At 42.9% G+C, this 27301-nt stretch overlaps 1 protein-coding gene across 3 annotated transcripts in view; it reads right to left on the minus strand.

Annotated features, from left to right (window-relative positions):
• Window positions 1–1263: 1263 nt before the first annotated feature.
• The window catches only part of LOC141139569 (glypican-5-like), a 469973-nt gene continuing 443935 nt past the window's right edge, over window positions 1264–27301 (minus strand). For all 3 annotated transcript variants that reach the window (XM_073625838.1, XM_073625836.1, XM_073625837.1), the window contains one exon: window positions 1264–11756. In XM_073625838.1, the coding sequence (XP_073481939.1) occupies window positions 11545–11756 (212 nt within the window). In that variant the 3' untranslated portion in view covers window positions 1264–11544. The remainder of the gene's footprint in view (window positions 11757–27301) is intronic.

Genomic DNA, 27301 nt, shown 5'->3' on the forward strand with positions numbered 1-27301 from the left:
GTTATTTGGAAAGATGCTGAGCGTACCTTTTGTGTCTGTTCCCTACTGCAGTAGTTATTAATAATTTGGAACCACTAATCAATATGAGGATAGGAGTTGCCTATCATCAATTTAACCGAGTCACAGCCTACCAGCACCCATCAATGCAGCCTACCAGTGTCCATCAATGAATGTTTGCTTGCTTCCATTCATTCAGGAATCAGGACACAGACACAGTTCTCTGCCGCCGCTGCACCTCTGACACTATATGCGAATGGAGTGGCGGCTGCCTGCTGATGCTGAGACTTACTTGCTTGCTGCAAAGAGAAGAGAGTAGGAACACTAGTGGCCGGGTGCCCTAGGCAGCAGTGCGCTGTAGACGGCTGCCTAGTTTGCCTGGAGGTAGCACCGGCCCTGTTCCAACATATCCTTCTACCTATTTCCATAGTTGTGCTCACCTGGGCACTATGGTACACATTTGGCAGACCTGCTCTTTCTGAGCAGTTTTTGGCTATGGGTTTATAACCTCATTGATACGTCACTTCACACAGACCTTTGTAAGAATCCATATAAGGATCTGCTTAATAAGCCCATTCTTACTTTATTTTGTTGAAAACATCTACTCCTTTTCCACATTTTTACTGACACCAAGCTAAAGATTGCCAACACCTGGAAGACATTCACCTTAACCTTTGGAGGCAGTATATATAGACTCACTGAAATTGTGTATAATGAAAAATGTATGGCCATACTTGTAGATACTCGCGCAAAATAGGATAGCCTACTCCCAACCGTTAGGATTTCATGCCTACTTATTATTAGCTATCTGATTGATTTGAGCACTAAGCACCCCCCCCCCCCCGATTCCTCTTTTTCTCCTCTCCACCCTTAATCTGCCTCTCTTCCCCCCTTGTATTTCCCTTTTCTCCTTGAGTTTATCTTTCTTTCTCTCGCCTCTTTTTTGCACTTTAACTTTTCATCTATACATTTTCCTTAGTAAATACGCTTCACTTTTTCTCATAACACTTTTAGCCCCTACACTAAGGCTCATAAAGTTTTGTGCCCAGCACCCCTTACATACGCTTATACTCTAAACGTGACTATACCGTTAGGAGTGCATTTTCTGCAATCCTTGTAATAACCATTGTGCCTGTACTTAGCCTTTTTTGTATTACTGTATCCATAACTTCTTGTTATATCAGGTTTCATGACAAGCCTTTTGTGTTTTTCTCTAGTCTTTCTCAGTAAAGCTTTGTGAAATAAATTTAGTTTACCAAAGCACTGTTTATCATGAAAAAAATTATCATTTATTTTTAAAATAATACCAGGTCTTTTGACTTAACTGGAAATTCCATATCTCAGAGTACATTACAGGACAAAGAATATTTATAGACCGGGGTTATAGACTCTTAAGGTGACCTTCATGTGACTGGATACTGGAAGAGAAGAGAGGTTGGCCCGTGCCCTGTACCGTACTCCAAGATATGGAATTTACAAGTCAAAATTTCTCCTATCTTAATTGTACAGTACAGGACACAGGCTGAGTATTCATAGACCCTGGGATACCCCAAAGCAGTGAATAAAATGGTGGGAAACAAATATACATACAGAACTGTTGCAAAAAGCACAATAAACAACATGATTCAACAGATGCAACGTCAAAGTGCTGTTGCAAGATCCATGCTCCGAAAGCTGTATGTGCAGAAGATGGAACATCCACATGGTAGAACTTTGAGAACATATGAACAGAGGACCACATGGTGGCCTTACAAACCAATTTCCAGGAAACATCCACTGATCTGGTAGCATGGGTGCGTAAAAGTGCAGGATGAGATTTACCCTTGAGAGTGTAAGCTCTAGCAATCGGATGGCTTATTCATCAAACATTGGTGGAAGCTGGATGTCCCTTGAGGACAGGGCAAGCTGTTGCATTGATATAGACTCTTACGGCTATGACTACATCCAGTCAATTTCCTTTGGGTGCTCTGGAGCAGGGCATAAGGATTATAAGGGGTTGATTTTCTAAAGGCATATAGACTGTGCACTTTTCAGAGTGCCGTTGCTCCAGAGCTTAGTAAATGAGGTAAAGATTCACTTCTCACTATGGAATTATTGCTTTCACAAGATTGGATGATGGAAATCAGCAGAGATTCACCTCATTTACTAAGCTCTGGAGCAAGTGCTCTTTGCCGTTAGTCAATCAACCGTTAGTGTCAGGACCCAGGTCCGAACCTACAACCTCTGCTGTGCCTGCCAGGGTCTCTTTTTGCTGAGCCACTGGGGATGCTGGACATCAACTTGAACAATTCCTCAAACAATCTTGCTTTGAACCTTGTTTCTCTTGAAACTTGAACCTTTTTGCTCCTCCCATGAACTTCCTATATTAGTCATGCCTTTACACTTCCTATTTGCAAGAATATTGTGATCTCTCCAGCCAATATCTCGCTCATGTCACTTCTTCTGAAATTTGTATTTTGGCTACCATTTTTTGGTGACCTTGTTCCTTGACTACGCTTATGGTTGATCCCAATCTGCAACCACTTGTTACTGACCTTTGGCTTGTTACTGACTACTCTTCTGTTTGATCCCTACCTGCTATACCTGCTACTGGACCCTCGCTTGCTCAACTCCTGGTGGGGTGATCCTGAGGACTGCTGCCTGGAACTAACACACAGCAAAACTCACCTTCACCATCAGGAGCTCTGGTGAATACCGGTTAGTTCTTAGACTCCGCACCTCTGGTAAGCCTGTGTCATCTGCCAAGGTGACCTGCTTCTGTACTTATCCAGCTGGTCAGTGGGAATCTCTCTACTGCTATAGCTACTGGTCTCCGAGCCTGACGCTTGACCCTGACAGTAAGGCTATGTCTTCATTGAAGAAATTTCGGAATTTGAAAGTGTTTTGGAGGGATTGTAGGTGCCAAATAGGATGAATACCCCTATTGAACTTTGGTACCTTGAAAAGGTTTGAATAGAAACCTTTAAACCTGTCTTATGCAGGTACTGGCAAACTATGCTTTGGGAGATGTCTGACTGTCCTTGTGCAGTTTTTGATAAGGAAATGGTGAGGGGGTACAGATTTGAACTCTATTTTGTACCCATTTAAAACCACCAATTAAAAACACAGGTCTGGGAAAATGTGCATTAATTATTGTTTGTTGCAGGAGCCTGAAAAGCATTGCACTAGCAATCAGCAGATTGCTGATGCCATGCAGGTCTCCTGCACACTGTCAGTGTATCAGGTTACCTGTACATCCCATACAGGTAAGCCGATACTCCCTGAAGGGAACACTCAATGAACTACCATGGCGCTTCACAACACTGTGCTAGTTCATTGAGAACTACAAGCCGACAGCCGCTACAAATTTGGAGCTTGTATATCATTCAGACTCATGGTGCTGTGTGTCTGAATGACACGACTGTGTGGGTGGAGCCCCGCACGTCCGCCCTGTTTTTCTAACAGTGGCAGCTAGTACGGGGAACTTCTCCCCATACTGCTGCCACAGGGAGTGGGGGGTAGTGGGCGACGTCTGCAGCACTGGGAACATATTACATGTTCCACCCTAAACTCGGGTGGAACATGTAACATCTTCCCAAAGGTGAACTTATCCGATAAGGGCGGGAATACTTTTGCCAGAGCACCGCTCTTCAGCCACGGGAAGCTGAGACAGCGCTTAAGTGTGGGGATTGAATATTCACTTTCCTGTGAAACCTTTTATAAATTAGCCAAGTGCCTCCCCAAAAAGATGTCTGCCTTGAAAGGTCATACACGTAGGCGTGCGCAAGGGGTGTGCCAGGTGTGGCTGGGCACACCCTAATCCTGGAGTTGGCAACCCATCAATTGTGAGCAGGTGACAGGTAAGCCGCGATCCTTACTTGCTGACCCCCAGAACCTGGACAGGATAGGCGGCTGGAGTGGAAATTAATGGACCGATCTGTATTTTCTTCTGCAGCAGCTGAAAGTAGGCTTCTCCTCCTCTTCCTCTCGCCGATATTCAGCTGCCACTGGAGAAAAATACAGCAGGGGATTGGTACCAATGTATGCCACCCCTCTTGTCCCATTTACTTTTCTTTATGCTGCCCAGGTCCCCTTGTGTGCTCACCTGCTCCCCCCATTGTTTTAGGATGACGAGTGGGGAAGAGGTCGGTTAATATGTCACAAATGCATATATGTTGGAGCTTTGAGGTGCACACCCTAATACAATAGGTTGCGTGTGGAGCATTTTTTTACAGGCAGCTTCAGCTGTCCAGGCTTTAAGCCACAATATTTTACACACGTGAATGTTCCAGGGCATCCACACAAAAGAGTAGAGCAGAAGGTATTTTCTCAGTTAAGGCACAGTCCTGGACACACAGGATCATGTTGGTTTTTCATTGCATTATCTTAGTTAGATGCAGTCTGACATACTGAAACTTCAGCGAAAGCTGGTTGCAGAGCTGGCCTGCAAGAGTTAAGAAAATATTTAAGATCATTTAAAATGGTCTACTTGTTGAATCTTTGAACGCAGGAACATCTATGATTGGTACAGTGAAATATGTATTTAAGACTGAGATGGCAGGATCAACTGCAGGCCATTTTTTTTAGTGAACTCTTTTTTTCCACTGGATTTAGATGAGTGCAAATCTTTTCTAGAGTAATCCAATCATTATAGACTTAATGTGAGACTTAGACATAGACTTAATATGTGTGTGATTATATGTCAGTATTACATTTTATATACCTGTATGTTGCTGTCATTCAGGTGCTTATCTAATAGTTTCTTGAAACTATCGATGCCCCCCACTGAGACCACCGCCTGTGGAAGGGAATTCCACATCCTTGCCGCTCTTACAGCATAGAACCTTCTACGTAGTTTAAGGTTAAAACTCTTTTCTTCTAATTTTAATGAGTGGCCACGGGTCTTGTTAAACTCCCTTCCGCAAAAAAGTTTTATCCCTATTGTGGGGTCACCAGTACGGTATTTGTATATTGAAATCATATTCCCTCTCAAGAATCTCTTCTCCAGAGAGAATAAGTTCAGTGCTCGCAACCTTTCCTCATTACTAATATCCTCCAGACCCTTTATTAGCTTTGTTGCCCTTCTTTGTACTCTCTCCATTTCCAGTACATCGTTCCTGAGGACTGGTGCCCAGAACTGGACAGCATACTCTAGGTGCGGCCGGACCAGAGTCTTGTAGAGTGGGAGAATTATCGCTTTATCTCTGGAATTAATCCCCTTTTTAATGCATGACAATATTCTGTTTGCTTTGTTAGCAGCAGCTTGGCATTGCATGCCATTGCTGAGCCTATCATCTACTAGGACCCCCAGGTCCTTTTCCATCCTAGATTCCCCCAGAGGTTCTCCCCCAGTGTATAGATTGCATTCATATTTTTGCCACCCAAATGCATGATTTTACATTTTTCTACATTGAACCTCATTTGCCATGTAGTTGCCCACCCCATTAATTTGTTCAGATCTTTTTGCAAGGTTTCCACATCCTGCGGAGAAGTTACTGCCCTGCTTAACTTAGTATCATCCGCAAATACAGAGATTGAACTGTTTACCCCATCTTCCAGGTCGTTTATGAACAAATTAAACAGGATTGGTCCCAGCACAGAACCCTGGGGGACCCCACTACCCACCCCTTACCATTCCGAGTACTCCCTATTTATCACCATCCTCTGAACTAGACAGTTTTCAATCCATGTACTCACCCTATGGTCCATGCCAACGGACCTAATTTTGTACAGTAAACGTTTATTAGGAACTGTGTCAAATGCTTTTGCAAAATCCAGATACACCACGTCTATTGGCCTTCCTTTATCTAGATGGGAACTCACCTCCTCATAGAAGGTTAAAAGATTGGTTTGGCAAGAACGATTCTTCATGAATCCATGCTGATTACTGCTAATGATACCGTTCTCATTACTAAAATCTTGTATATAGTCCCTTACCATCCCCTCCAAGTATTTACATACTATTGATGTTAGGCTAACTGGTCTGTAATTCCTAGGAATGTATTTTGGGCCCTTTTTAAATATTGGTGCTACATTGGCTTTTCTCCAATCCGCTGGTGCCATTCTAGTCAGTAGACTGTCAGTAAAAATTAGGAACAATGGTCTGGCAATTACTTGACTGAGTTCCCTAAGTAGCCTCAGGTGCAAGCCATCTGGTCCCGTTGATTTATTAATGTTAAGTTTCCCAAGTCTAATTTTAATTCTGTCCTCTGTTAACCATGGAGGTGCTTCCTGTGATGTGTCATGAGGATAAACACTGCAGTTTTGGTTACTGAAGCCCCCCGATTCCCTCGTGAAGACTGAGGAGAAGAATAAATTCAATACCTTCGCCATCTCTCCATCCTTTGTAACCAGACGTCCTTCCTCATTTTTTATGGGGCCAATATGGTCTGTCCTGCCTTTTTTACTGTTTACATCTTGGGATTTTTATTGCTCTCCTCCGCTATGTGTCTTTCATGTTCTATCTTAGCCATCCTTATTGCACCCTTACATTTCTTGTTGCATTCTTTATAAAGTCTGAATGCTGATGATGATCCCTCAACCTTATATTTTTTTGCTCTTTGCTTTTATATGCATTTTTACATTGGAGTTAAGCCATCCAGGACTTTTGATCGTTCTTTTAAAGTTATTACTGCTGATTGCTTTATTGCTGTTTTCTATCATCCAATCATGTGCAAGCAAAAATGCTGTTTTTTATTTTCCTTGCATGTCCCCCTCAGATCTACAGTGACTGCACTTCCAAGTGCAAAGTGGATTTGCCTTTAGTAAATAACCCTCAGACCTTTTTTTTCACCTTTTTTCATCCTGCGATGAATTTCATCTTTACCACTACCATAGGTTCCAAACTGTGAGCGTTAGGATGAAAACTTTGCAAAATGAATGGACTCAAATCACACCGCACTGAATCACACGTGGATTGAACAGGAATGCAGTGTGGTTCCTGTGTGATTCACATGTGGTTCATAGTGTGCACCGAGACTAACAGTTACTGATGCAATGCTTAGTGGAATTTAAAGAGACCCTGTCATGTGAGAAAAGGGAAAGTAGTGGGACTTAATATGACATGGTTTGTGCGCTTATAGGGGGTAGAGGGTGTCCATTGCTTAAAATATTCTCAAATGTGTCCCTCTTTCCTCCCTTACTTAATTTGGAGGTTCTCAAAGGTTCTAACTCACAATTTTAAACAAAACAAAATCAAGGAATTGACAAAGGCTGAACTTTGAAGTGTGCGTTGCAGGTAACTCTAAGAAAGGCAAACTTATCAAACTCACGAACTACTAGTTGCATTACAACATCTCAAATGAGTTCTTTACATGTGATCCATTATGGAACATATGTGACATAAACCTAATTAAACAATGACAGGTCTTACAAATATACTCCTCTTATCTGTAAATCCCAGCAGTACACATGATGAATACAATATAGTTCAGGAAATTAATATGAAGGATGAGTTCTGCTTACCCCAGATTCACTAACCTGGTCTACACAACTCCATAAAGCCAGAATTAAAAGTGGAAGTAGTCAATGTTCTGTCTGGCTTTTATGGCGATAAGATACCAGTGTAAAAGCTCCCGTGGGACCACGGCTTAATGCAAAATATAAATGACTACTTCCTACTGTCCTTCCCACCTGCATCTCTTGCTTTGTTTTAAGTAATTTCAAGGTTGGATGCTCTCTTGCCATAGTTATGCAATACACATTAGCATGTCCGTGGAGCTTGCTTGCTAGTTTAGGATGCTTTTTTATTGAGCTATAGTTATATATAGTCTGAAGGCTGAAAATGCAACTAGGGATACAGAAGATGAGGGTTCTAATATCTTAGTGTATATTGTATGCAGTGTGTATTGTGTTGATCGGAGGACAATGCCCTGACAATGCGGAGAAATATTTCTAATTGTCAAAGACTAGCTCTTATGACTAACTCATTATTAGGCAGAAGTAGATTGATGCCTAAAGGCAAAGGTGTTTTTTTTCTAAACTGCTGTTATGTTTTGTTCCAACAGCTTTGGAAAATATTTGAAGCATCTGCTTTAATGAGATTATAAGAAAGCAACATTTTCTCCTGTAAGGAGGACAGACAAGATGAAGATTTATGTAAAATAAAAGTATCGATTAGAGGGGAATGGTGCTTATGGAGAATGAATATTCTCCAGTAAAGTAAATGCTTCCTATTGCAGAGAGTGTTGAACACGCAGCTAATGTTGCTCTATTTATATTGTATTATTTTACAAGGTAATGGTAAAACATTATGTGACATGGATGTGTCAAACCTGAGCATGTGCAGAAACGCTTTGTAGCTCACATGTGCCTAGTGAAGCCAGAGTGATAAATATAGTCCTAATGCATAGAAACACCCGTACATACACCTATCAATCATAACATTATAACCACCCACCCTAACCGGTCTGTGGTATCTGGCACCAAGTCATCAGTAGCAGATGCTTTAAGTCCTGTAGGTTGCAAAGTTGGGCCCCCATGGATCTGACTTGTTTTTCTAGCACATCCCATAGATGTTCGATTGGATTGAAATCTGGAAAATTTGAAGGCCTAGTCAACTCCTTAAACTCATTGTTGTGTTTCTCAAACCATTCATGAATTCAACAGACCAGGCCACCTTCTTCCATTGCAGTTCTGATACTCACAAGCCTATTTTAGGTGCTTTTGGCTGTGGACATGGGTCAGCATGGGCACCCTGAGCAGTCTGTTGCTACGTAGCCCCATGCACAACAAATTGCGATGCACACTTGACACCTTTCTATTGGAACCACCATTTACTTTTTCAGCATATACAGTAGCTCTTCTATTGGATCAGACTACACAGGCTAGCCTTCGCTCCCCACATGCATCAGTGAGCCTTGGCTGACCATGATCCTGTTGCTGGTTCACTAGTTTTCCTTCCTTTGACCACTTTTGGTAGGTCTAGACCACTGCAAATTGGGAACATCCCACAAGAGCTGCAGTTTTGGAGATGCTTTGACCCAGTAGTCTAGCCATTACAATTTGGCCCTTATCAAAGTCTCTCAAATCCTGCCTATTTTTTTCTGCTTGCAACACATCAACTTCAGGGACAACATGTTCACTTGCTGCCTAATATATCCCACCAACTTTCAAATGCCATTGTAAAGCGATAATCAATGTTATTCACTTCACCTGTCAGTGGTCATAATGTTATGGCTGATCCGATGTATACCCTTTTAATCCATCCAAATGCTCCACAAGAGGCTGCTACTTCTCCATTTCATGTCGTCAGTGTATGGATTTAGAACATAAGGCGAATGTTGGTTTTTGTATACATGTATTTATGCAGACTTGCCCAATCTACAGTAAGTTTTACAGTTTATTAATCACAATGGTCTGGATCCTGATTTGTGCAATGTTCTGCACATCACACAGATCTGCATACAAAACATAAATTAGTGATTTGTTCATCCCTAGTTATCAGATCATTGGCTGGTATTTCAAAACCCTGCTCACAATCATTTTCATAGAAAGGAACAAGCAAAGGGCCAAAAGAAGACTTAGGGGATCTCTTCTGTAACATCCACCTTATCCATTTGACAAAACCAATTTAAAGGAGACCTACATATCGCTTGCTTCAAACATTGGCAAAACCCCCCAAAAAGTTTGTTTTCTCTGTTTGTGAACAGAAAATGCTTACTGTACCTGTATCATCATACTAAGTGTAATGTACATAGGCAGAAACGTGGATTATATTTGCTGCTCCTCCTGCTTTGCTTCAAGAGTGCATTGGAAGCCTTCCATTGTAATACTTATATGCAAAAGTGTTGGTTATATTTAGTAATTTTAGCTGATTTCAACGTTGGCTTGTTTTTTAATAGTGTGAAGTTTTTTTTCATCATATGCATTGTTTATATGTATTAGCTGCAGTCAGAACTATTTCATCATACCTGATGTTCTGTTAGAAATTAGATCAAAACTTTACAACCTTATTTGACACGAAGACCCATCAAGTTGGAGGTAAAACTTGAAGCTTGAAGAACTTTTAGCTATACAGGTAGTACTGTGTTGCTATCAGCTAAAGTCCGTCTGTGGTTTTCCAAATCAAACAAGCTCACATGCGCCATGTTTAAAATTAGTTTCATATACCATAAGGCACCTATGGGCCAGACTGCAGGTCAGCAGGAAAAAAGACAGCAGCAATAAAACACCAGGGGTTGTCAGGAGGAGTCATAGGACTCTCTGTAGCTCAAGTACCATATATCTATCTCCTTTCTGTTTCTGACTAGAGGGCTATACAGTAAACTTATAACACTGCAGGGTGCATACCATATCCAGCCAAGCATCCTGTTGTTGTAAATGTTTATGTAGAATGGTTAGAGACAAAAGACTGCTAAAAGGACATTATGGTTTAGCTGTATCTAAGACAGTGTTGACATGCATGTAAACCCCAAGTAAATAATGTTGAGTTTGCTAAATCATCTTATATCTTTAATGTTTGCCGTGTTTTTCACTTTTTCAATCCTTCGTTGCATCTCACTACTGCTGAATTCCCGCAGCCTCCTTGAAGCCACTTCCTGTCTATATAGCTGCACTCCAACGGCATTTATCGGGAGGTGGGTAGTTCTGAAAGCCACAGTAGTTGACCATGCCTGTGCACGGCCACTTGGATGCCCCCATTGGAAGCTCATGTGACAGGGTGACAACACAGGATCACAGTTGGTAGGCAAGGACAGGGTGTTGTCACCATATAACAGGAATTGCCTGGATAAGGACCTTCATTGCAGGATCACCAGGTGTTATTTGAATAAGAGGTGCAAATTTAAAAAGATTGAAAACGACTTCTAAAATTACATAAACATGAACATTTACCTCTCAATACAACCCTGCCCCCATTCTGGATTTATAAAGCCTATAGCTTGCAACTTCCAGTGCTCTGCTCTTTTTTGATGACGCAGTTATTCTTGCACTTTTGCAATTTAAACAACTTTATCAACCTGTTAAAATGTTAAAACAGGGCAGGTAAACAATACAATACAAAAAGAATACTGACAAACATACACTTGTATTTGCTGACTTTTAAAGTGGGAGCAAAAGTGACAAATATAGAGGAGAATCCTAGAGGTATCTGTAACATGTGAAGCTCATCTTTGCTTAATGGCTTCTAAAGTGCAAAGAGACTCATAGGTCTGACACGCACAGCAGTAGAAAAGTATCACTTCAGCCCCGCCATGTTAGTTTATCAACCAGGCAGGTTTGTCTACATTATTGGATTAGATATCAGGCTCTGAGCATCTATCCACAGTGACTTTGTCCAAGTTTCACTCCTGAACTGTAAATCTCATATCTGCAACCAAGCCGCTTAATAACGGAGACTTTGTTTTCGTGTTGCTTGAGGTGTGAGAGTTGTTTATTATCTGTCACCTCCATCTGTACTGTTCCCGAGATGTACGTCTAGCTTGCCAGCCTGTCATCCCATTTAAACCGCGGGTTGACTCATCCAAGGTCATTCAGCATCAGCTCATGCTGTCTTTTTGTCTTTTGTCCTAAAAAGCTACTTCTTCTTTCTTCTCTTGAATAAGGCTTCAGAGGATTAGGAGCAGATTCTTAAAAGGTAGCTGCAGCACTGCAAAGCTGTGATATAATCTGACACATAATTAATAAGGAGGCCACAACAATAAGTGCGGAAGTGCACACTCTGCTACCGGAGTTTGATGAATCCTTTTCCTTCGGGGCTGTTTTCGTGGCACTGGGGTTTTGTGGGACAGCTTTCATGGTTAGGTCCACCATAACTGAGTTGTTAGTCCGTCTTTTTGTATCTGAAAAAAAAAAAGAAACAATATAAATGGTATTTTTATTGCTACCAAACAAAAAGCTAAAGGGGTGGATTTACTAAAGGCAAGTAGACACAATGCAAGTACAATTGCACTTATTTTCCCCAGAGCTTAGGTAAGTACAACTAGAAACTCAGATGAGATCAATAAAAACACTCAAATGAAGTTTTTTTTATGTAGTACAGCCATCCTTAACCAGGGTTGCGTGAAACCCTAAGGTTCTTCCAGAGGTTGCTGGGAGTTCCTTGAGTTGTAGATGATTGGTCTCCCAGTTCTAATGCCACTTGTCAGAGCTAGTGAGATCTTTCTAGCCATATGTAAGGTTGGCATTCTGACCACCACTGTAGGGGGGGGGGGGGGCATTCTTCCAAGTGGCCATTAATATAAGGGGCAATTTTTCATGAAATTATTTTTACAGGGGTTTCCTGAGACTTACAACTTATTTAAGGGGTTCCTCTGGGGGTAAAAAAAAGTTAAGAAAAGCTGAGGTAGAACTAACAATAATATTCATCACCTTGACAAATGTACAGTATGGGTGCGTGTACTCCTGATGAACAGATAATGCATTTGCTCTGCTTTGATGACAATCTGCACAAGTCTAGGCCCATTGCTAGTGCTGGTTCGATATCAGATCCTCTCTCCATTTACATTGGGTATCTATATGAAGTCCTGATATATCATCCAGAACATAGAGCCATTTATTTATATTGTATACAGCTATATATTAATTTATTGTCTTGCATCAGTGGGTAATATAGGAACCCAAATATACATATTTGGTAACTGTAGTATGGAACAGATATCAATGTGGGGAGTTGGGCAAAAAACACTGTCTTACAGCATTTGACTATATGAAAATACTTTTAGCGTCAACAAGACAACTGCTGTTAAGCTTTGACCCATATGGCTTTTGTGTTCCTTGTGGCTTTTCTTACATAGCTGTTCTTGACCTGTGAAAATGTGGATTACAAACAAGTAAAATAACAGCACTACAGTGCAGGAAATATTTAAAGGCACAGTAGCTTCATAAATAATATTAGCTGTGTTAATAAGTCAACTCAAAAGGCCCTGTGGACTTGGCTGCCATTAGTATGCACAATGAGTCTTAAAGATATTTGTATGCGGTAAATCCAGAATGAGAAATGGAAATTTTTCAGACTACCATTACAGATAATTAGGAATAAATTCCAGAGAAAGCATCAGTGCCAGGACAGACAGCAGCATGTGTCGTTCTATCACTGTCACTGTTGGAGCAGACACCTCCTAGCCTCTCCAGGGACTCCCGGTCACTCCTCCCTGCTCTCTCTGTCCCAGTTATCTCATCTCCTTCACATGGAACTATAAGCATCTTTTAGTATTCTGTCTGAGCTGTGACAATGTCTGACTATCAATCTTGTCCCTTCACGAACCTTTGAGAATCATCTTTATACTTCTCTAATTATATCTTAGGCTCAGACCTAGAGCTTGACACCCATTTCTGTCATGGCAAGAGCACTATGGCATCCAGTGTACTAACAATGTGTCAATCTGAATGATTCCACCATGTACATAAACTTTAGGATTCATGCTTATAGCAGTCTACTGTGTCAAAATGAAAACAGTCTGCAGCTGCCAAATATATTTTAAGTAATTGTATTTACTTCAAACTCCTACCCACTAGGGAGAATAACAAATACAATACAACAATGACCTTTCTTTACATAAGCACTAGTTCCTAATTCATCTGTATGTAGTCTAAAGCTGACCATAGATGGTTTGAATCTCTGCTGAACTGGAGGGTTGAACCATGTATGGGCAGGCTGAATGTACCCAAGTTGATCAATCAATCAACTTGGGTACAACAAGCAGCCTGTCAGATTTTACATGTGATTATTGCCAGCAGCTATTATAGCCGCTAGCAGTAATCAGTGTGTTCTCATTATGGCGGGGATGGCAACCCCCTTCAGGAGAACACAATGGCTCTGCAGAAGGAAGAGTGTTGATGGGGGATGCAACCAGTGGTCACAGGAAAGAAAATCGCTATGTCTATGGCCAGCTTTAAGATGACCATGCTCATTACATTTCATTCTGATTGTGCAAGCTCTAAACAAATTGCTCAGCTCCCCCACCCAAATGTCTGACTGATGTAAGGTACACTAACAGATACCATTCAAAATCATTGGCCAAATTTGATCAAAGATGTTACCTGGGATCCCTGGCCCTGTGTTTAGGTAACTATAAAGTGGTTTGTGGGTGGGCTTTACATAAATCGTGTTAATTTGCCCTGAATGGGCTAGGTGACAGGGTCTCTTTAACTTAACTTTCAAGCCGACCATACATGGATCGAAATTCGTCCAGTTCAGCAGGGACTGACCAAATTTTGATCCATGTATGGGAAGACTGGTTGTACACAAATCAATCTATCAATCAACCCGTGTACAACCAACCTGTTGGAAAATGTTCCCGTGGTGTGGATGAGTGTATTCTCATGGTGGGGAAATCTCCCAACTGTAAAATTACAAGGAGTGAGGGGGGGGGGCATTCCCCCATTCACATTGAGTGTGTGGATGAGGGCATTAAGTAATTTCCTTTGAAGAAAAAGAAATAACTTGTGTATGGACAGCCTTTGGGCTGACTGTATCATTAAATCCCCCACCCAAACCCTAAAACTTTTCCCAGTCCCTAAATAATCTTTAACACATATCCTCCCCCTAACAGTTTACCCTTAACTGTCTTTTTGTCAAAATCTCAATTGATTAAATTGGTCTTTTTTTCCCAGTGTGTAATAATTGTTTTTAAATGAAAGCTCTTCAACTATCTTAACTCCAATCAACGGCTGGTTTATCATTATATATGTGTGGTCAGAATTAGGCCTCCTTAAGACAGGCGCTGGTACCTGTACTGGGTGCTGGAGGTGTTTGTTTTGGCATCTGCAGCTACCTAACATAGGATAACAAAAGTTCCCAGGTAGTTAACTTGTCCTCTAATAGGACCTAGTGTGTGATTGTAGTAGGGCCATTATATGTTTGGATCCATTGGGGCAGGTTTGAATAGTCTAAAAGATATTGTCTTTTTAAAACTTCAGGAAAGGTGTCAGAATTAAAAAATAAAACATGTATACACTGAAGTTAATAAACTGCTTAATGCAATGTATTAGTATAGTGTAAATAATATACTTAAATTAAGTATACAATTATAATTACTGGTATATTTAACTATAGTATACATTTATATAATTATATATAAGTATAGTATACATTTAGTATATCCAAATGTACTGAATTTCCCCCAAAAATATCAAACTTTATTAAAAGTTTTTTTCAACACCTCTTGATTATCTTATTAATAATTGTTCTTCAAAAAATACAAAGATTTTCATTTTCCATTGTCACTGTTTATGATGGAATATGTATTCCGCTATGTTTGTTCTAAGTTGATTCATGACTTGCAGAGGCGGTATGAAGCCTGTCTGGCTTTGCCTGGATTTCCCAGCCTGCCAGCAGAGTTTTTTAACCCCTCACCACAGATCAGCCACATCCTGGAACACCTAAGCATCAGAAACTTGCAGATTTCAGCACTCTCTGAGGGGTGAAGGTTTAGTACAGGAGGCATCTAAGGGCAAGTGGCCTCTGCTAGAAATGTGAGGCCTGCTTAAGCAAAGTAATGACATATGGACATTGCCAATGAAAATCAGAAATAACCTCCAAGGGGCCATTAAGAAGAAATCATTAAGCCATTGCTGTAAGACCGTAAACACGTACCTTGGTATTTGTGACCGATGTGCCTTGTGAGCTCAAAAGTCACAGAAAATCAGGATGTGTATCTGAAGCTATCATCCAACAAGTTATCTTTTAGATATGGTTGTTTAAAGCTGGGTTAATACTTTTTTGGCCTTGTATATCTTCTGGAGGTAGAACCCCCACCTCCTTCCTACATGCAGTCTTACTCCTCTTGATACATTTTTATAATATATAATGCAGAAAAAAATATTAGCTTAATTTATAAAACACCCAAGTGAGTTCAAAGGAGAACACCGATCTGAATGGAAAAACAAGACATCTTTTTAAAAGAGGTTTTAGTGAAAATACAACCCAAATACAATCCAATTCCACTTTTACCTAACTTCTACCTAGCAAGGAGACACTAGCACAAGTGCATTTAAAGCTGAACTCCAGAAAAATGAAAAACAAACCTTGCAGTGGGGCTCTGCACTGCAAGGTTAAAATGCAAATTTTCCCCTAGGGCAGGGGTGTCAAACTCAATATCCCTGCGGGCCACAATAGCAGTATGGTTACCCTAAAAGGGCTGTTTGTATCTGGGGTGCGCTATGTACAGAGTGCAGAGTTTGGGAATGTGCTATGTACAGACTGCAGAGTTCAGGAGTGTGTTACGTACAGAGTACAGAGTTCAGGAGTATGCAACATACATAGTGCCAAGTTCAGGGGTGTGCTACATACACAGTGCAGGGTTCAGGAGTGCGTTACATACATAGTGCATGCAGAGTTCAGAGGTGCACTGTTTACAGAGTGCAGGTTTTAGGGGTGTGTTATGCAGAGTGCACAGTATGCAACCACAACTACAACTCCCTTCCCTAAAGCTTCCTCACCTCTCTACTCTATCCTACCTGGCTCAGCTCTAGTACCTCCTTGTGTAGGCAACTTTGCCTCACCATTCTGTAAGATCATTCTCTCTCTCTCTGGAGATCTGTCCCCTACTGTGAGTGCTTGCAGAGATTTGCATCCAGGAGCTGCTGAGAGCAAAGCTGTTCCTTGGAAACACAGAGGCTACTTTCACACTGGGGTGGGTGGGTGCCGGAGGTAGCTTTACCGTTGGTTTAGCGGCGCTATCTACTGGCTGAAAAAAGGGTTAAAACCACTGGCAAAGCGCCGCTGCAGTGGCGCTTTGCCGGCGGTTTGGCAGCGTTGCCCCATTGTTTTTAATGGGCAGGGGTGCTTTAGGAGCGGTGAATACACTGCTCCTACAGCTCTCCAAAGATGCAGCTTGCAGGACTTTTTTGACCGTCCTGCAAGAGCACCACTCTAGTGTGAAAGCCCAAGGGCTTTCACACTGGAGAGACAGGTGAGGCTCTTTACAGGCATTATGCTGGTGCTATTTTTAGCATTGTAGCGCCTATAAAGCGCCTCAGTGTGAAAGTAGCCAGAAGGCTTCTGTGTTTACAAGTGACAGCAGGGAGCGGGAGCAGAGGGTGAGAGCTGGAGGTAATGGAATAGACCTCTGCCATGTTCCGGCTGCAAAACTGGGTGCGAGGACCACATAACAAGGCCTGGCGGGCCAGATTCAGCCCATGGGCCTTGTGTTTGACATATATGGCTTAGGGTAATGGTAAAAAACACTTTTACTTACATTATCCCCCCTTCCCCTGCAGTTCTGCATTGTAAGTGGGGATTCAAAGGGCCCACCCACAAACTAGAGCTTCAGAGTTGGGTGCCAGCTGCCACTGGTCAACATAGGAAAGGAATTTTTTCCCATTTTTAAAAAAATGTTGTCATTACATTGAAAATTAAAGAAAAAAAAAGTTGTCACTTTAGATTGTCCCCGGGGGTAAACAAGTGCGACTATGGAAAGAGCAGAAATTAGCAGTACCCCATGATAACCAGTCACCTTTCAAATTCCATTCACCTACTTACTGCAAGCTACAGAAAAATAACTTCTGATTGGCCATTGTACAAAGCACTGAACACTGGTACAGAGCTATTATTTTTTTGTCATATGTCCCTATCCTAATATGATAATGGGAAATTCACTTAGTATCTAACCCACTAACAACAGTTGTTACAACATAAAATAAAATGACAAAAGGAGGCAAGAAAAACAACCAGAGTTTCACGTCCTCACAGCTTAAAGGCTGGAGGCAGACAGACTGAACATGTACTAGAGGGGAAAGGGAAAGATTTCCAGTACTTGAGTCTTTTTAAAGTGAAAGTACACCCACGCATCCTAAAGCGAGGGGCTTAGTAGAAATAACAGAACATATTGTGTGCTGAGCTGCCCACATGCCACACACAGCGTTTGCCACAATGCAGCTCACATCTGCCCTGAAGTGACATAATCTGTTCCAAGAATACTTTCTGTCCTCTTCTGCCAGCTCATGTCTCACATCCAGCTTGCATCACGATGCCTGAAAGAATACATTCTACTTTGAAAGAAAGACTTTTCTAAAAAGTGAAATGAAGATTCTGTGTGGAATCACAAACCCCAGGTCCAGATTAGTCAGAACATGCTTACATAGCCAGCCATGACTGATAGAAAGTAATGCCAAGGCAAGGTGCCTGCTCCCAGTGCTAGCTTGTAGTACAGCTGTCCTCACAGGCGGAAGGGAACATGCCACTAAAAGGTTCTGATTTAAAAAAAAAAAAAAAACAAACATGTTATACTTACCTGCTCTGTGCAATTGCTTTGCACAGAGCAGTCCCAATCCTCCTTTTCTCGGGTTCCCCGCCAGCACTCCTGGCACCCCCCCCCCGCTGTGTGCCCTTATAGAAAGCCGATTTGCTGTGGTATCACTTGTGCGTGCTTGCTCCTGAGCCGCCTCTGTGTGCCTATAAGATGCACGGAACGTGGTTTGTCCCTGCTCCGTCCTGCCTCCCGCTTCCTCCTCACTGGCTGTGATTGACAGCAGTGGGAGCCAATGACTTTTGCTCCTGTGTCTCAGCCAATGAGGAGGGAGAGACCTGGGAGAGCTGAGTCTCCCGTGCACAGCACTGAATTAAGATTGGGCTTAGGTAAGTTTTAGGGAGGCTGAGGGGGGCGCTGCACACTAAAGGTTTTTTTACCTTCATGCATAGAATGCATGAAGGTAAAAAACCTTCATCCTTTAGAACCACTTTAAGTGCATGCGTAATTCAGCTTGTAGTCAGGTTGCTTACTGAATGTATAGTTAGCACCTGACTGCCCAGGTCAGGGGGGAGGGGTTAATGTCTTTAGCGCCTTTCACCAGTGTGTGCGCGGGCTTTCGCTGGTGTCCAGCCTCTCTCGCGTGTTCTATAAAATGTAAGATGTCAGGATCCTAAGGGGGGCTCTGGGGAACACTTGGGGAAACACATGGGGAACCTACGCTGAAGACTTGCTGGGACCTTCGGTCCGTTCTGGAAGACCAATTTGCCAGTAGAAACCAGGAACATGGACTTCTCTTATAGAGCATTGCCAAGCTTGGACCTTCCTCTCCAAGACTTCACATGTGCAGGTAACCTGGGGCAGCCACAGTTAGGTTCAATTAGGAATGGAATGATATTGCATGTTATACATCTTGCCAGGTTTACAGTAAACAATAATTCAACTACTCAGAACCTGGTCTGAAGTTATTCAATGAGTGCACATGATAATTAGGCAATTCATCAAAGAACTTGGGTCCTTAACCACAAAATGGGGTATGTGTAACATCACTACGGCAGAGGTTCATGAGTAACTGTAAGGAGAAACAGCAATCCTTCGTTGGCGTGGTACCTACTTAGGTGACAGGTTTTCCAGTAGCGAGGGGATCAGTGCTTGGACTCCCTCCCTAGCTGGACTCCCCATGCTCATGTGACCCTTGCTTGGCACCCAACGAGAGAGGGAAGCATGGAGGAAGTGTTGAACAACCTGTCTTAAACCCCCCTTATAACCTCACATTTATTACATTTGCAATACAATTATTTATCACACCAGAAAATACCCACCAACTTGCAAACTAACTAAACCTAATTCTGACCCTAACACCTCATCCTAATATAAAAAACTTAGTCTTTATCCTAATCCCCAAACTTACCGAACATTCTAGTAAAATTTACATTAGCATGGCATCAAGCATTAGCATGGTATGTATGCTATCAAGTGGTGGTTTGGGCCACTACAACTTTATTTAGTACAGTAAATAGTAAATAGTTTACTATGTGATCTGGTATCTTCATCTGTTCTCTCCTCCTTTTTAAGGCTAGTTGGTTCAGTCCTTGTTAGACGCTTCCTGTTTCTTCCATGTTTCCTCAGTGTTAGTGCTTCACAGAGACGGGGTTCGAGAAAGTAATTGGGGGAGATTTACTAAAACTGGTGCAGCTGTGCATAGTAACCAATCAGCTTCTAGGATTTATTTTCAAAGTTTCATTGAACAAGCTGAAGTTAGAAGCTGGTTACTATGCACAGCTGCACCAGATTCTATGTGCACCAGTTTAAAGCTGTTATTAAGCCACTCTAACCTGTATGCACCATCCGCGCTGTCTCCTATTGTAGTGTCCCCCTCTGTGTATGATTTATAAAAATAAATGCTACAAATACCTATTTTCAGAGCTAAGATCACGATCAAATGACCGGCTGGATTTCTCCTTTCCTCCTCTGACAGATGCAGCGGAAGGGGCCGAGATTCCCCCGCTGACGTTAGTCGGGAGGGGAGGAGGAGAAACCCAGCCGATCATGTGATTGCGATCTCGGCACTGAAATTAGGTATTCGCAGCATTTAATTTTATAAATAATACACAGAGGGGGACACTGCAATAGGAGGCAGTGCTGATGGTGTATACAGGTTAGTGTTTTTAAAACAGCAGGAGTGTTGGGGGGGGCAATGTCACGAGCTGACAGGCAGGGAGTGGAGGGGGGAGGAGGATACAGGAGCACAGAGGAAACAGAGAGCAGGGCTGCGGATGATGGAGGCACATAAACTGACCATGGTGTCAGGGCTCAGCATCCATGATACACCGTGTTCAGTTTACATACTGTAAGGGAGGGCAGGGGGCCAAATGACACAGCACAAGCACTGTGTTATATAACATGCTTTAAAGGAGCAGGATCCATTTTTATGGGGGGGAGGGGGGGGGGGGGTTAACAAATGCTTTAAGTAAATCTTTCCCATCTACTTCTTAGACTTCAAAATAGTGGAACTATATCCCCTCTACTGCACCTATCTGAAGTAAAATTGCATTCGATTCAACTTCTGTGTGTTGTTGAAGAGTTAAGCTATCTGTGGATGGTACCAAATCAGCAGATGATCATACTGTCCGAGCACACTTGATCTAAGATGGTATGTCAATGCATAAAGCAGCATTTGAAACAGAACAAGGTGGCAGAAATATGGTACCTTCAGCACAAGTGACATACAATATCACTGGGTGTAACAATTATGGCATCTTCATTACTAGTAACATATGATGTCATTGTGTACCACAGTTACAGCACCTCATTCCCAGTGACATACGATGTTATTAGGTGGACAGTTTTGTCAGCATAGCAGTTGCAAGTGCTGATGAGATTAGATGAAACAGTGTTGTAGTCTTAATTGTTACATTCAGAGGTTCATACAGATATAAAATACACATTCACTGGCTCATCTTAAAAAAAAAAATAGTGCTCACTGTAGCGGTGTTTAAAATAAAGCAAATAGCTCCCATATGCTTTATTTCTTTCATTTTCCAGTCCAATGGTGTATCTGTGCTTTGAAGGTTGGAAGTTTGAAAATTGTGGAAAATTGGACATTTAGATCTCTGTAATAAAGGCATTCTAGTATCCCATAACTTCCACATAAATGTTAATTTTTACTTATTTAGATGTAAGGATCTTTGGCAATTAGTTAATATGGCTTTAGTCCAGCCTTTCTCAACCTCTTTAATACAGGCATACCCCACTTTTAAGTACGCAACAGTGTTTATTTACTAAAGCTGGAAAGTGCAAAACCAGGCTCACTTCTGCATAGCAACCAATGAGCTTCTAACCCCAGCTTGTTCAATTAAGCTTTGGTAATAAAACCTGGAAGCTCATTGGTTTCTATGCAGAAGTGAGCCTGATTTTGCACTTTCCAGCTTTAGTAAATAAACCCCATTGTGTACTTAAAAATGGGGTATGCCTGTATGAAAGAATCCTTGAAATAACTTTTTGGTCTCAAGGAGTCCCTGCTAATAACCACTATATCTACAGCTCACTGATTATTAGCATGAGGATCAGTGGGAAGAAAGTTCCTTACATTTGTGGTCAGTGGGAAGAATGCCCCTTAGATTTGTGGTCGGTGGAAAGTAAGCTCCTTACATTTTTGGTCAGTGGGAAGAATGCTCCTTACATTTGTGGTCAGTGGGAAGAAAGCTCTTTATATTTTTGGTCAGTGGGAAAATGCTCCTTAAGGCCCGTACACACGATCAGACTTTTTGACAACAAACATGCAAATTAGCTGTTTTGGAGCAACATCCGACCATGTGTACGCTCCATCGGATAAACTTTTTCTGTTTCCATCGGACTTTTGTTGGCTGTTCGAACGCACAAACTTTCCGGCAACAAAAGTCAGATGGAGCAAAGTCCGATCGTGTGTACACAAAGGCATCGGACTTTTGTAAAAACTATACAGTTTGCAGCTGCGAGAATGTTTCCAGCGCGAACCCATCGCGCTGATTCTCGGCGACAGGGTACTGTACATCTCACGCTGGCTGCAATAGGAAAAACACATTTTCCTATTGCGGCGAGCGCGAGAGGGAATTGCCCTCTGGGGGCATACCAGGCCCCTAGGTCTGGTATGGATTTTAAGGGGAATCCCCTACTCCGAAAAAACGGCTTGGGGGTCCCCCCAAAATCCATACCAGACCCTTATCCGAGCACGCAGCCTGGCCGGTCAGGAAAGGGGGTGGGGACGAGCGAGCACCCCCCCAAGCCGTACAAGGCCGCATGCCCTCAACATGGGGGGTGGGTGCTTTGGGGGAGGGGGCGCCCTGCAGCCCCCCCACCCCAAAGCACCTTGTCCCCATGTTGATGAGGACAAGGGCCTCTTCCCGACAACCCTGGCCGTTGGTTGTCGGGGTCTGCGGGCGGGGGGCTTATCGGAATCCGGGAGCCCCCTTTAATAAGAGGGCCCCCAGTTCCTGGCCCCCCACCCTATGTGAATGAGTATGGGGTACATGGTACCCCTACCCATTCACCTGGTGAAAAAAAGTGTCAATAAAAAAAACACACTACACAGGTTTTAAAAGTAATTTATTAGGCAGCTCCGGGGGTCTTCTTCCGACTTCGGGGGTCTTCTTCCGACTTCCGGGGGTCTTCTGCTGACTTTGGGGGTCTCTCAGGCCTCTTCTCCCTCTCTCTGGTGTTGTCTCCGTGCTCTCTGGTTCTTCTCTGGTGCCTTCTTCCTTTTGCCGGACTCCTCCGCTATCTTCTGCTCTTTTGCCGCTCTTTTGCTAGGGGAGGAGCCCGGTCTTTTGAGACGTCTTCTTCCTTCTTCTCTTCCAGAGAGTTTGACACGACCTAAGGGCCCGGTATGCCCCTGGAGGGGAGCCCATGCCGGTTTTTTATTTAAAATTTGGCGTGGAGTTCCCCCTCAAGATTCATACCAAACACAGTGCCTGGCATTGGCGGGGATCCAAGTCGGATCCCCGCACCAGTGAACCCGGCTCGCAAGGTGTCAATCTCGCTGATAAAAGTGGCGAGATTGACACAATATCAGACAACAATACAGAAGTTGACCAAAGGGTGGTGGTAAAGAGCTGAAAAACCACGTGATTTGGTGAAAGTTGGCTGGAAAAGTCCTGCCATCTGTATGCAAGACAAACTTCTGGCCAACGCCCTTTGTACAAAAATCTAAGGGAAAGTTTGTACAAAGTCCTATTGTGTGTATGGGGCTTAACATTTGTGGTCAGTAGGAAGAATGCTCCCTACATTTGTGGCCAGTGGGAAGAATGCTCCTTACATTTGTGGTCAGTGGGAATAATGCTTCTTACATTTGTGGTCAGTGGGAAGAATGCTCCTTCAGGGGTCAAAATGCCCCTTACATATAACTAAAAAGATCATTGATGTCAGTGGTTACTTATCTGAGAGGTAGACAGTGCTCCTTACTCAAAGACAGCCCAGCAACCTCTTGAGGAACCCTAGGGCTCCATGGGGACCATGGTTGAGATACCGCTTTAGTCTAAATTGATGATCTGTTGCTGTTGTGGGTTTTGCATGATTTGCTTAGGAGGTGTCTTACAGTCTTTTTTAGCTTTGCCCCTGCTGGTATCAGATAGCCTACTTTAATGAAAACTCACAATAGTCCTCTGGATGAGCTGTTTGCTAATGAGGTAGTGTCAGTATGTCAGCACCCAAAGAAGCACTTCAAACATGGGAAGAACATTCAAACTCAATGCAGATATAGGGCACCTAATGCGATTTCCACACGGGAACTCAGCACAGCAAGTCTAAAGTACCTAGTGCTGTTGAATATTGGCTATCCAATTCTAATTACACTGGATTTATCGAAATAGAGAATCTGCCAAATCAATCACCCTTTCAGTAAATGTATGAGACCACAAGATGAACAGAAAGTCAAGAACACTTTTTGTTCCAGTTACTCAATGCAATACAAGAAAGCAAAAAATTTGATTTTAGTGCATTTCAAGTGTAGATTCCTTGTACTAGTCCACAATAAGATGGATTACCATTGCATCACAGCAAAACGCATTTTACACAATATCTGCTGACACTGCAAGTTATTGCCAAGCAGTTTTATTGCTTTGCGTTGTCTCTAGCGTTCTCAATTTACCAAGCTGCCATGACCTGCAAGAACAAATATTGTTGTGGATACACAGCTCAGTATCATCAGATTAAATTCACCACTCAGGTGATGTGTCATTATATGCTGTGTTAATGCGGAGATCACCTCAACAGAGATTCCACAACAAAAATATCACCCTTGTTCATGCCAAAAAGTTGCTGAATTCCAGCTAAAAAAATAAGAATAAATTTAATGGTAAAAAACCCCAAAACTTTAATCAGCAGTTGTCCCCTGCAGTAATTTCTTACCAAAGCCAAATGTCTTCAGTCTTCTGGGTGGAATGATGGCCAGCATCTTGCAACCCACTTCCCCTGAGCTCAGGCTGTCATGGACCCGTCCTCAGGGGGATCATAATGACTTGGGTTTAAAATGTTACAGCATTGGGCGGGACTTCCACATCATTACTACTAAAAATGCATTTTTGTCTGTGTCCCCATTGAAGAGATCTCCCATTATAAGCTGTCTGGACAAAAGGGGAGGTGAAATATCCCCAAAAAGGATACAGATTCTGATAAAAATTTGACAGGCTGTAAACTTTTCCACCTTATTTAAAACAAAATGAAAAAAAAAAGAAAATGGCTGGGAATGTAAGGAGGTTTTCATTTTTCTAGTTATAGATGGCAGGTACAAAGACATTGCCATGACTCTGGGTTCCTTTTACTTTATACATGACTGCTGGTGTATACAAGATGTGCCCATCCATTAGCTCTGGCATTTGTTAGAAGGGTGGTGTGTCTGACAGTTAAATCTTTGCACATGTTCAGCCTTAACTGTCCTTGCTTTTGTAAAACAGATTTTCTCAAAGTGGGACTCCAGTCAAAACTTTGTTCTGGTTTTGGATAGAGCAAGGAAGGGATTTTATGTTGTATGTGACCCAAAGAGCTGATGGCCCAGATGACCTCTCCCAGAGACACAGCAAGAAGTGAGAGGAAATTTCACCTTTGACAGTCACCAGAACTGAGGTCCCCACTACAATACTACTATTGTTATAGCAAAATCCTTAATAGCCCCCACTTTCTGAAAGTGGTATATGACAAAGGTCTGGGTGAATCTTCCCAATGGGGACACAGACAGCAGTAAAGAGTTTGAGTCCACATAATGCTAATATTTTCAGTTCTGAGTAGTTGTGACTTGGATCCCTCACATACCTACAGTGGGGACGGTAAATATTCAGACCCCCTTAAATGTTTCACTCTTTGTATTATTGCAGCCATTCGCTAAACTCATTTAAGTTCATTTTTTTTCCTCATTAATGTACACACAACACCCAATATTGACAGAAAAACACAGAATTGTTGACATTTTTGCAAATTTATTAAAAAAAAAAAAACTGAAATATCACGTGGTCTTACGTATTCAGACCCTTTGCTGTGAGACTCGTATATTTAACTCAGGTGCTGTCCATTTCTTCTGATCATCCTTGAGATTGTTCTACACCTTCATTTGAGTCCAGCTGTGTTTGATTATAGTGATTGGACTTGATTAGGAAAGCCACACACCTGTCTATATAAGACCTTACAGCTCACAGTGCATGTCAGAGCAAATGAGAATCATGAGGTCAAATGAACTGCCTGAAGAGCTCAGAGACAGAATTGTGGCAAGGCACAGATCTGGCCAAGGTTACGAAAAAAATTCTGATGCACTTAAGGTTCCGAAGAGCACAGTGGCTTCCATAAACCTTAAATGGAAGACGTTTGGGATGAACAGAACCCTTCCTAGAGCTGGCCATCCGGCCAAACTGAGCTATCGGGGGAGAAGAGCCTTGGTGAGAGAATTAAAGAAGAACTCAAAGATCACTGTGGCTGAGCTCCAGAGATGCAGTCGGGAGATGGGAGAAAGTTGTAGAAAGTCTAACCATCACTGCAGCCCTCCACCAGTCGGGGCTTTATGGCAGAGTGTCCTGACAGAAGCCTCTTGTCACGTACCTAGTGGTGGAGCCCAGAATGCAGGGAGTAGCCTCTCGTGTGCCTCTGGCTCGAGAGCCCCTGATAGAGAAGACAGGGACTCAAGAGCACAGGGGGCCACAAGTGCTTGGCAAGTGGTAGGTGTAGAGCTGATCCGGACCTCTGATGCAGCAGAAGGAGGACTGACTGGAACACTGGATCCGCTGATAGAGCAGAGAAGTACTGTAGCTGGCAGGAACTCAGGAACAACAGGCAGCAGGGAGGTGTTCTGTAGTACAACTGGAGCACTGGAACAACTGGTAGATGAACCAGAACTCTGGAACTGTTGACTGAATAGAGAAGCACTGTAGCTAGCAGGAACCCAGGAACAAACAGGCAGCAGGGAGGTGTTCTGTAGTACCACTGGAAGCACTAGCGAAGTCAGACAGGCCGGGTCAAACACTGCCAAGCAGAGCAGGTACCAAACGGAATCAGGAGAGTAGTCAGGGCACGGACCAAATCGGCAACAGACAGGCAGGTAACAACCGTAGGATGAGGCAGGAGAATCGTCAGACAGGCCGAGGTCGGGGACTGGCAGCAAACAGGAAAGGTCAGGAACAAGCCGGGTAACAGGAATCAGGTAGGCAGGTATACTAGATAGCTAGGGTCACAGGGAACGCTGTAGACCAGACAGCAAGGAAGCATGCTGACAGGCTCCTTTAAATAGGCCTAATGGCGCCAAAAGCTGTCACACTGCACGTCTGCGCGCATCGTTCGTATCATCGTGTACCCGCGTACACCCGATTGTATTAGCGCGCACCCGCATGCGTCCCTTCGTGCCAACGCGCCTCCGCACGTGTCCTCTGGCTCTATTGATAGTAGTTCTGTTAACCGATGTTCCGCCGACGGCTGAGCTAACAGGATGTCTTTCATGACATTGCCCCCCCCAAGGGGCAGCCTCCTGATGCCCAACTGTGCCATCTTACTTGGATGAGATCTTTTAAAGGCAAGAATCAACCTCCTCGCATGGATGTTGGACTCCGGCTCCCAGGAGTTTTGCTCAGGCCCGTACCTCTTGCATTTTACCAAAAACTGGACTTGGTTACGTCTCTTCCTACAATCCAGAATGGACTCAACCTCATATTCGGTTTCTCCGTCAATGATCACGGGTTCAAGGG

This window comes from Aquarana catesbeiana, linkage group LG04 (assembly GCF_042186555.1).
Source record: "Aquarana catesbeiana isolate 2022-GZ linkage group LG04, ASM4218655v1, whole genome shotgun sequence".
In the NCBI taxonomy this organism is placed as follows: Eukaryota; Metazoa; Chordata; class Amphibia; order Anura; family Ranidae; genus Aquarana; species Aquarana catesbeiana.